The sequence below is a fragment of the Trichechus manatus genome, unplaced genomic scaffold (genome assembly GCF_000243295.1).
Source record: "Trichechus manatus latirostris isolate Lorelei unplaced genomic scaffold, TriManLat1.0 scaffold00038, whole genome shotgun sequence".
In the NCBI taxonomy this organism is placed as follows: domain Eukaryota; kingdom Metazoa; phylum Chordata; class Mammalia; order Sirenia; family Trichechidae; genus Trichechus; species Trichechus manatus.
Genome location: NW_004443974.1, coordinates 12,074,957 through 12,086,500, shown reverse-complemented (window position 1 = coordinate 12,086,500; position 11,544 = coordinate 12,074,957). Strand labels below are relative to the sequence as shown.

Below are 11,544 nucleotides of genomic sequence, written 5' to 3'. Positions count from 1 at the left end.
TGAAAGAATTAACAAGACCAAAAGCTGGTTCTTTGAAAAGATCAACAAAATTGATAAACCATTGGCCAAACTGACAAAAGAAAAACAGGAGAGGAAGCAGATAACCCATGTAAGAAATGAGATGGGTAATATCACAACAGACCCAATTGAAATGAAAAGAATCATAACGGAATACTATGAAAAATTGTACTCTAACAAATTTGAAAACCTAGAGGAAATGGACAAATTTCTAGAAACTGACTACCTTCCTAAACTAACACAAACAGAGGTAGAACAACTAAATAAACCCATAACAAAAGAAGAGGTTGAAAAGGTAATTAAAAAACTCCCCCCCCCCGCCAAAAAAATTAAAGTTTTATTTTCCATGATAAAGGAAATAATTACTCATAAAAATGCAAAAATGAAAGGAAAGACATCATCTACAGTACCAACACCCAATCAGTGGTTGAATGCTTCAGTGTGGTTCAGTGAACCATACTGGTGAGTATGTTTCCAGGGCATAAACTTTTTTTTTTTTAATTGTACTTTAGATGAAGGTTTACAGAATAAACTAGCTTCTCATTAAACAATTAGTACATATATTGTTTTGTGACATTGGTTACCAACCCCGTAACATGTTAACACTCTCCCTTCTCGACCTTGGGTTCCCTATTACCAGCCCTTCTGTCCCCTCCTGCCTTCTAGTCCTTGCCCCCAGGCTGGTGTGCCCCTTTAGTCTCGTTTTGTTTTATGGACCTGTCTCATCTAGGGCCGACAGATGAACCTCAGGAGTGACTTCATTATTGAGTTAAAAGGGTGTCCGGGGGCCATACTCTTGGGGTACATAAACTTTTTTTTAAAGGGAGAATGAACACTATTGCCTACACATATGTTATTGAATGTGAGAACTTGTGCAGCCTCCATTAGAACACATATCTTCACCAGCACATGCATCGTCTGATATAGTATAGTCTCAGTCCAGACAGGAAAAACAAGAACATTGCAGACCTGGTCTACACACTTCATACCTGCAATTCTTCAGCTAGCCTGTCCTATCTCCACTCAGCCCGCAGTGGAGAGAGGAAGCTGGCAGTTAAAACAGAACTGTCTTCTCCCTCCTTCATGATAGAAGCACAAAGGAGGCAACAGGAGCTACATACATCAGGGCAGACAGTGGGGACCAGAAAGCTTTCTGCTTCAGTACAAGAGTCAGTCAGCTTTCATTTTATGAGACAGTTTTCTCAAGATTAGTTTAAAATTCACATGTCTGCAAATCCATCTCTGATGAGAAGGGTAAGAGAGAAAGAGCTACATAAAGAATTCACACCAGATGGCCTCCCCTTCTGGGTAGTGAGGATGGATGTGCTGGTTAAAACATAATGCTCACAAGGCTGGGGGTGAGACTTCAAAATCCTGCTGTCCCAGGAAAATGGGTGGACTCTTGACTGCAGGAAAACTTAGGGGGAAGAATGGTTGGAATAAACCCTTCAACGCTCATGGAAGCTCAAGTGAAACTGCATGCTCTCCTGGCCAATACAACACCCAGCCCTACATGGCTCCAGACAAACAAGTGGCTCTGAAAGCGCTAACTCCACAGGTGGAGGACAGCACGTTTTCCTGCTCCTTGCATCCTCCTACTCTAGGAATCAGGCCATAATCAATTTGTTTGGCTTAAAATACTTGTTGCTTGTACAGTATTGTTTCCAGCATTGCTCTCAATGTTACGTAAATAAACATGCTTACTTCTTTGTTTTACGTAGTTACAGGTGGATGGGGATAGACCAGATCAGGGCTTTTCAAACTGTTAAGTGAGCTCCATGGAGGTGTTTTAGGGCCACCAAAGGAGCAAGAAGGGTCTCCTCTTTTTACCCCACAGCAAGCAGAATAATTTCACCTTCTTTATATAACAGGTTCCAGGTAGGATTTTGTTGGAATAAAGACTTCCACTGCTAAACTGCCCAACCAGTTGATCTGTAAGGTAAGCTTTATGACCAAGAGACTTCTTAACCAGAATCACATAAAATGAGAGGCATAGCAGATTACCTTTCCCCAATGCAGAGGCTTGCTTGTACTCTGGAGACAGCAAAAGCCCTCATTGCCTGCCTAGATATCTTTCCCCAAATCTACCTCCATTCTTGTTTCTTCCATGTGAACTCACCATTAATTGTCCTCTTCCCTTCCGGAGCCCTGGTGGTGCAGTGATTAAGAGCTCAGCTGCTAACCAAAAGGTCGGCAGTTCAAATCCACCAGCCACTCCTTGGAAACCCAACAGGGCAGTTCTACTCTGTCCTCTAGGGTCACTATGAGTCGGAATTGACTGGAAGGCAATGAGTTTTGGGTTACTCACCTTCCACTCCCCCTTCTTCTTTACCTTCTTTATCACATCATGCATGATCTCTAAAAATGAAGAAAGAGAGAGAGAGGAGTGGGGGAGGGAGGAAGAAAGGAAGGAAAGAAAGAAAAATCATATTAATATAGTTTCAAGGATTTCCAACACCTACCTATTGGACAAGGTCATCCCCTCCCACCTCCCATAGGCTTTGTTCTCCTGGGTCATGCAATTCAACCAATTTGTTTACTGAACCTAGTCCACCCCCATAAATTAGCTCTCTTTCTGTTGCCTTAATTCACTGATTCTCAAACTTTTTGGCCTCAAGACCCCTTTATACTCTTAAAAATTGAGGATCCCAAAAAGTCTTTATTTATATGGGTAAGTATCTACAGACATTTACCATATTAGAAATTAAACTGAGAAATTTAAAAAACATTACCTCATTTAAAACAACAATAAACCCATTATATATCAATATAAATAATATTTTAATGAAAAGGAACTATATTTTCCACAAGAAAATTTTTAGTATGAATATTGGCATCGTTTTACATTTTTGCAACTCTCTAGTGTCTGGCTTTATAGAAGACAGCCGGATTCTCATATCTGCTTCTGCATTCAATGTGCTGTAATATCACACTTCCTATAGTATCTGGAAAACTTCACTGTGCACTCATGAGAGAATGAGAGTGAAAAAGTCTTATTAAGGAGACAGTTATGAACTCGCGGCCTCCCTAACATGGCCTCAGGTTTGAGAATCACTGCCTTAAAGAGTAAAAGGCTGTGACAATGCCTGAGGCCACACGAGCCCTCCTCAAGCTCCAAAGAAAGATGTGAAGAGTAGTTGTGATGTCTTCCCAACCACTGACCACATCTATGGAATGCTCTCATCCCAAAATCATCATTTCGGTAAATCCCCATTTCTACAACACTGCAACCATACACAAGTCTAACCAGTCATGGAGGGTTTGTAGAAAACACCACTCTTGCCATTCTTTCTAAACCCAAGTAATGCATAGGCCTGATAGCGACTCAAAAGCCAACAGCTGTTGTTAGCAAGAGTTTTACAAACATTTAGGTCATTCCCTGGGGCACAATGGTTCCTAACTCTGCTTTTGACTATCTTCAATACTCATACGTATCACAAAAGCATTCTAAAAACTTAAGAGCTTTTTTCCTGATTATAAACACACACACACACACACACACACACACACACTCACTGCAGTAAATTTGGAAGAAAACAAAAAAGCATAAAGACGAAAACACCATGTATTATTTGTGTCCTTAAAAAAATAATCAAAAAGAAAAATCATCTTTAATCCCACCAATTTAAAATTCGTAATTAACATTTCAACGTATTTCCTAGTAGCTTTTTCTATGTACTTTTACATAGCCAAGATCATGTTCTCTATATAATCTTGTATTATGTTTTTTTTCACTTAACATACTCACTTCCCCATGTTAACAAAAATCCTTCCCAAGATTTTTAATGCCTGCATAGTTCATAGTTTAGTTAACTGTTTTCCCAATAGCCATTTAGATTATTTCCCATGTTTTAGTGTGATGAAAAATTGGAAACAAATATATCCAATTATAGGATGCTGGTTAGGTAAATTAGGTTATATTTGTACAATGGAATACTATGTAACCATTATAAATAATATGAAAAAAATGTATTTGTTCATTCAGTCATTCAACTAAGATTGGGATTTTCCCAGGTAAGTACAACATAAGAAGAAAATGTTCCAAATAAATGGCTAAGTGCGGGGGAAAAGGGCATGGAAAAGCATATATGCGGAGGAAAAATTAGACAAACTTATACTAAAATGCTATCTTTGTTTCACCTAAAACAGAATAAAATGTTGCTAAAAAAAAAGAAAGAAAGAAAAATGTTATATCTTTGTGTGATAGAACTGAGTAATCTTTAATTGCCAGTTTGTACCTTTCTGTGGTGCAGGAGCCAGCGGCATGGGGTTGCCATGAGTCGGGCCGACTCCATGGCAGCTAACAACATGTCCTCCCAAGTTTTCTGCAGTGAGCGCGCACTATTTTTTGTTACAGGAAAACGCTCTAAAAATAATGTTTGTATCCAGGGCTTTCCTTTGCACAAATTATTCTCTTAGGAGAGCTTTATGGGTATGGAATCAATGGGTAAAAATATAAATTTTTAGGGTTTTTGATAAATTCTACTTTATTATTTTCCAAAAGCACAACTCACATCTCCTCTATAGCTGTGTGACTAACTTAACAGACTGATAAAATAATACTTTGAGGTTTGTTTATTTTAATCTTTGCTAATATGATAGCAGAAAATTATATATTTCACTGTCTGTATTTGAATTTATTATATTACTAATAGGGATGATGTTTCTTTTTTGCCACTAAACAAAATTAATTTAAATTCGCTGAAAAAAAAATTTCCCTCAAGTTGCCTTTTGATGAGGAAAGGCAGAGATACAATCAGAAACACAAACCAAGTATCACAAATATTAAAAGACAAGGAATAAGAAGCCAGTCTGAAAATAATACATACTGTATGACTCTAACTATATCACATTCTGGAAAAGGTACAGAGACAGCAAAAGGTCAGTGGTTGCCAGGGAGTTCAGGGAAAGGGGAGGGGGATGAACAGGTGGAGCACAGGGCATTTTTAAGGCAGTGAAACTAGTCTGTATGATACTGTAATGGTGGCATTATGCATTTGTCAAAACCCATAGAACTGTACAACACAAAGAGTGAACCCTAATATAGACTATGGACTTAAGCTAATAATAATGTATTAATATTGTTTCATCAATTGTAACAAATGTTATCAAACTAATGCAAGATGTTAATAATAGGAGAAACTGTGAAAAGCAGGGAAGGGCTATATGGCAACTCCCTGTACTTCCTGTGCAATTTTTCTCTACACTTTGGTGAGATGGATCACTTTTATATGGCCTTTCTCACCATGGTCTTACAACTCCTACAAAATGATTGGGTGATGTCTTAGTCATCTAGTGCTGCTATAACATAAATACCACAAGCAGATGGCTTTAACAAAGAGAAATTTGTTCTCTCACAGTCTAGGAGGCTAGAAGTCTGAATTCCAGTGCCAGCTCCAGGGGAAGGTTTTCTCTCTCTGTTGGCTCTGGGGGAAGGTCCTTGTCATCAATCTTCCCCGGTCAAGGAGCTTCTCAGAGCAGGAACCCCAGATCCAAAGGATGCACTATTCTCCTGGCTCTTGTTTCTTGGTGGTATGAGGTCCCCATGTCTCTCTGCTAGCTTCCCTCTTTTGTATCTCAAAAGAGATTGACTTAAGACACAACTTAATCTTGTAGATTGAGTCCTGCCTCATTAACATAACTGCTGCCAGTCCCACCTCATTAACATCACAGAGGTAGGATTTACAACACATAGGAAAATCACATCAGATGACAAAATGGTGGACAATCACACAATACTGGGAATCATGGCCTAGCCAAGTTGTTACGTATTTTGGGGGATACAATTCAACCCATAACAGGTGGGACTATGCAAATGAGGTGCTTGCGGCCCACCAAGGGGACTGGACAGCTTGCTAATAATGCAACTAAGGTGCATGGAACCCCTGTGAGGGTGGGACCGTGCATATATGGTGTATGCAAACCTAACGAGAGGATTGGTCAGTTTTGCCATTCTGCTAGGCTTAAAAGAAGCCAATCCCAGAAGCAGATGAGGGACCTCACTACCACCAAGAAGGAGAGCCAGGAGTGGAGCACGTCCTTTGGACCCAGGGTCCCTGAGCTGAGAACCTCTAGATCCAGGAGAGAGAGAGAGAGACAGAGAGGTGTAACACCAGAGGCAGTATGAGATGGAGAAAAGCAGTGGCAGCAGAACCAGGAGACTGATGGGAGATGGTGTGGCAGGCTTCCTGGTCCATGGAGCAAGGCGGCTACAGTGGGCATGCTGACCCACAGAGCAAGAAAGCTGAACGCCTTCCAGCTGAGGCTTACTGGAGGAGTGGGGTGCCTCTGGACATTTACTGGCAGAGCTAAAGGGCTTTATCACACTTGCCAGAACATGGCAGGGACCAAAGGGCCAAGGGCCAGAGTGCGGCCTGCCTGCTGGCACAGCTAAGAAGCTGTCCTGACCAAAGAACTGTATCCTGTGTTGTTCCTGATCCTGAATTGTAACCTGTTACTTCCCTAATAAACCCCATAATAGTATTGTCTGTGACTTCTGTGTGGCCGTTGCAATGAATTATAGAACCCAGCAGAGAAGTAGAGAGTGCTGTGGAAAGGACGGCTGGTGTCAGAATTGGTAAAAACGTTGGAGAGAGGAGTATGTCTGACTTCTGCCTCCTAGGAATCAGCCTTGGGCTGATACTGATGAGTCTCCCCCTTTGTGAAGTTAGTGAACTTCTGACGCCACTGCACCATTTTTACAAAACCTAAAATTTCCCTAAAAATAAAGTCTATTAGGAAAAAAGACAGAAACAAAAAACAAAAAAAACTGGGAGTAACTTCTGCAGCCTCAATCCTTCCTAGTTCTCCCTTTCTGAAATTCTCAGGGCATATATTTGTCCTGGGTATTGTCAATAATTCTAATCCTGCCCTACATTTTTCTAATCCAATACTGAAAAGGAAACAAGGATTACAGCCCATTTTAGCATTAAGAATCAAGTAGCTTGGGCTACTTCCTCACAAATAATCCCTGGCAATCACATTTCATTTTGCTTGTTACACTTCTCTATGTAGAAAGAAACAATAAGCCCTCTGAGGCTTGTTCTAGCTAGCAGGTCTAATTTCTGTGCACGAGACCATAGGTATCTACAGCAAAAATGCCTGCTATACTACCCACCTAGTCTATGTAGAAGTGTTCAAAAGACCAGAGGCAGCTACAATTTCTCCATAATGGCCAAGGACCATGCCCCAGTGACCCTGCTTCCCTCATGGCCATATGGCAACGAAAGTAGGTTCCGTCTCACCACATCCTCTATGTAATTCCAAACTCCTGGGAGACTCTTGAACTCAACAAATCCTTCCCAAGGTCCTGAGAAAACAGCAAGTGGTGTAATATTATCTGGGACATTTTCAGATGCAGCCAGTATACCAACTATAGTCCCAAAATGCAGGCTCTAGGATAGCTGCAGGGATCACTTAAACCCTGAAGTCCTTACAGCCCTAGGGCTCACAAGGGCCTCCTCAGTGACACGCCTCAGGTTACTCTGAGTCCAGGGCACATCAAAGCATCTGAAATAGCAAGCCTAATATTAGTTGGGCCAGAAGCTTTGGGAAATGTGAGCACAAAGTCTTCAAAACCATAGGAGTTCAAATATTCTACACTCTGTAGTCCCAGAGCACCACACTGCCTGGAACAGATGTACCAGGAGTTGGGTTTCTCCAGACTGGAAGGAGAAACGAAAGCATTTTGCTAGAGATTTAAAGGAGTCTAAGCTCAGAACCCCTGGTGGTGCTGTAGTTGAAGTGCTCAGCTGCTAACCGAAAGGTCGGCAGCTCAAACCCACCAGCTGCTCTGCAGGAGAAAGACATGGCAGTCTGCTTCCATAAAGATTTACAGCCTTGGAAACCCTATGGGACAGTTCTACTCTCTCCTATAGGGTCAATATGAGTCAAAATTGACTCGATGGCAATGGTTTTTTTTGTTTTTTGGGTTTTTTTTTTTTTTCCTCTCTTTTACCAATCCAAAGTGCAGGGAAATTATAGAGTTATTCCAGCTCAAAAGTGGAAGTCTGTCTAAAACCATAGTGGTGTGAGCGTATAAAGCTGGTTACACAGGCAAGGGTCACCCCCAACGCTCATGGTTAAGATGTCAATGAAAGTGCTGAAGTTAGACCAAGGTTAAAATTTAGGGTTAGGCATTTACTGGCTGTATGACCTTGGACAAGCTTAAAGCTTTCTATACTTCTGAGTTTTCATCTGCGAATTAAAATTGTAATACAGTAAAACCTGTGAAAGCTGGAACCTGTGTAAGGCAAAAACCTGTCAGAGAAGAAAAACTCAAATATTTTCCACTAAAATGAGTTATAAAAAAAGTGGTACAACTGTATCCTGTCAAAGGTGGAAAACTTGTGAGATCTGGAAAACAAGGCAGTTCTGCAAGGTTCCTGCTCTCACAGGTTTCGCTGCACTTCAACGTCCTGTTGTGAAGATAAAATGTCTTTTAAACTATCTACATGGGATTAAATTGACAACAGCAACTTGAAAGATTAGATAGGAACCTTAGGGGGTGGTGACTTTATGTTAATGGGGGAGGAACAACTCAGAGAAGGAGGGTGAGAATGGTTGTACAACTAAAAGAATGTAATCAATGTCACTGAATTGTAAATGTAGAAACTGATGAATTGGTGTATGTTTTGCTGTATATATTCTCAGCAACAAAAAAATAAATAAAAATTTTAAAAAATGTCTAGTATAGTGCTTGGCACATATGGTGCCTACTGTGATATCACTATAAAACTATGTTATACATACAGATGAAGAAATAATAAAATTATGAAACATCATACTTTCCACTAATCAAGATTTTTAACATAATGTAAAAATCCCCTTAAAAAGGAACTACATTTTTAAAATGTGGTCAAACAAAATACAATAATCACAAAAAAAATTTTAGATAGCAAATTCTATGGGTATTTTAACAAAAACTTCTCTGACCCACAATAAACATTTTAGAATAATGGCACTATAGCACCAATGTATATAAACCCTAAATGTAAATATACAATTAAACATAAACCCTTATCCCCTGCTGAGGGGACAGAGAGTGGCCTCGGGCTATCTAGGAGGACATGTGTTAATGCTGGACCACAAGCAGGAGGCTCACAGAAAGTAAAAGATGTCTAATGCCACAACACAAACATATAGAATATATGTTAAAATTGCTATTTAATATTATTCTGAAAATTCACTTAGACAAGAAAACAAAATGAGGTATAACACTGGAAGAATATTTACCTGCAGAAGTCAAGGGAATCAATTAAAAAACTATTAGAAACACTAAAAAGTTTAGTAAGGAAGCAGATACAAAATAAATACATAAACATCAAGAAGACTTTTACATGGCAACAGTAGCTAGATTCTAGGATGACAGCTCCGCTGTGTGCCAGAGTATACATGTATAATATGCATACTGGGAATCTGCCCCTGTAGATTCTACCTACTGCTGGTAATTCTGCTTTGAAGTCTGTTCCTCTTTCCCTGACAGCACTTCAGATGTCTGAAGATGGCAACAAATCTAAAGATTATCCTTGCTAATAAACTGCATCTTCACAAGTGGAGTAAGTTAATGCTAAAAAAGATGGTAGGAAATGGTTAAAATAGTTGCGAAAGAGGCTTCCAAATACTCTCAAAATCCTCCCCTTAGAAACACCCACTTATACATAAGCTATTGATAACCTAATTACAAAACACTTTCATTAATTCTGCCTTTTTTTTAATAATATAAAAGTAATAAATTCTTGTTGAAAAAATTCAAACAACAGAGAGATAACTACGAAGTGAAATTTCCCCACACCCACTCCTGAGGGAAAACCACCACAAACAGTTTAGTGTGTACCCTTGTAGGTCTTTTTCTATGCACATACAAGCATGTGTGGGGATGTATGGATGTGTACTTATGGTTCCTTGGCTGGACTATTATACACATTGTTCTACAATCACATTTTCCTAATCAATACATGACAGACATGTATCATTTCATACAAATCTACTGTATGCTTTTTAAATGACATAGTAGTCCATAATATGGCTGAACTTCTTTAAATATGCATGAGACGTACACTTAAGCCCTAACTTGGAATAGTTTAAGCTATTGTAGATGTCAGGAAATAATAAAAATCCATTACAAATCTTTTGTAATTCAGATTGTCCTCTGCTCGCCTACTTATTTAAATTTAGTGAGAACTTTATTGTAATCATAAACACTAACACAGAAGGCTAGTAAAATATTTCGATCTATGTCAGATTTCATTCTGAGGCTTGAGGAGGTGAAGTAACTTTCAACGATTCTACATCTTTGTGGTTTAAGAACTCTCATACAGGTAGTACCCGATTTATGACGTATTCAAGTTGCAATGAATCATTTTTTTTAATGATTTGTGTATTTGTTATACATGTGTGTATTAAAATATATCTGTGAATTTATATGTAATTTTCCAACCCTCAAAGACAAATAAAGATCCTGATAATAAAAGGCGATAATAATGAAAACTAAAAAAAAAAGAGGTTTAAGACTTACATCAGAACCGACTTACAAGAGTTGTTGGGATGGAACCCTGTCGTAAGTTGGAATTACCTGTATTAGAAAGAACCTTAGAGATCATCTAAGGCCATGGGTCCAGGCCCTGGTTTGGGGATTGAGAACCTTCCTGCAGAACACAGCCATCTGGAATTGGCAAGACCACTAACTGGTCACTCCAGAATGAGCAGAAACTGGTCTCTGGACTCCCTGTTCAAATGTTCTGCCATCTATATTAGACTGCCTCTCTGGCACTAGCATGGACTAGCCTCTGAAATTAAACCTGATGTCTTTTTCTCTGCTATACTGCTAAGACCACCTTGACATAATGAAGCAAAGTGATTCAGATAGGTTAGGGCTCAAATCCCTGTTCCTTCACTTACTAACTATGACTTTGGGCAATCTCTCTGTGTCTCAGCTTCCCCATTTGTAATAGGAATGAGCACACATGTCTCATAGGTTGTTGTGAGGATTAAATAAGTTAATGTGAGTAAAGTACTCAGTTCAGTGCTTAGAACGGTACTTAACACTGTTGGCTATCACTATCACCATTTTTATCTATTTCACATGGTATTTGGATCTAATAAGGAAGAATCCAAATACTCCCAACTGGTTTCTTATTGCTTTACCATGGAGATTGTGATGGGTCTCCTACTTTACAGTTTGTTTCTCTGCGTACAAATTCATTTCATTCAACAATATTTATGGAACACCTGCCTTGTGCCAGATATCCTTCTAGGCTTTGAAAAGAACAACATGAACAAGCTAAACAAGATACCTACTCCTGAGGTATTTACTTTCTGATGTGGATGGGAGAGATGGGCAATACACACAAAGAAATAAATAAGATGATTTCAGAGAGTGATGAGCACTCAAAGGAAATTAAAAAGGCTAATGAACTAGAGTGTGATGGGGGTTCGGAAGAAGGTACTACTCTGAGGAGGTGACATTTGACCTGAGACCTATGGTCAAGGAAGAAACAGCCCTGTGAAGATCTGGGGTAAGTTTTC

The 11,544-nt window shown here is 39.4% G+C and overlaps 1 protein-coding gene across 1 annotated transcript in view; it reads right to left on the bottom strand.

The window, feature by feature from the left end:
• Window positions 1–11,544, bottom strand: part of STXBP1 (syntaxin binding protein 1) — an 84,310-nt gene that overhangs the window by 37,702 nt on the left and 35,064 nt on the right. Inside the window, exon 2 of the mRNA XM_023730762.1 lies at window positions 2,327–2,376. Within this exon, the coding sequence (XP_023586530.1) occupies window positions 2,327–2,376 (50 nt within the window). The remainder of the gene's footprint in view (window positions 1–2,326; window positions 2,377–11,544) is intronic.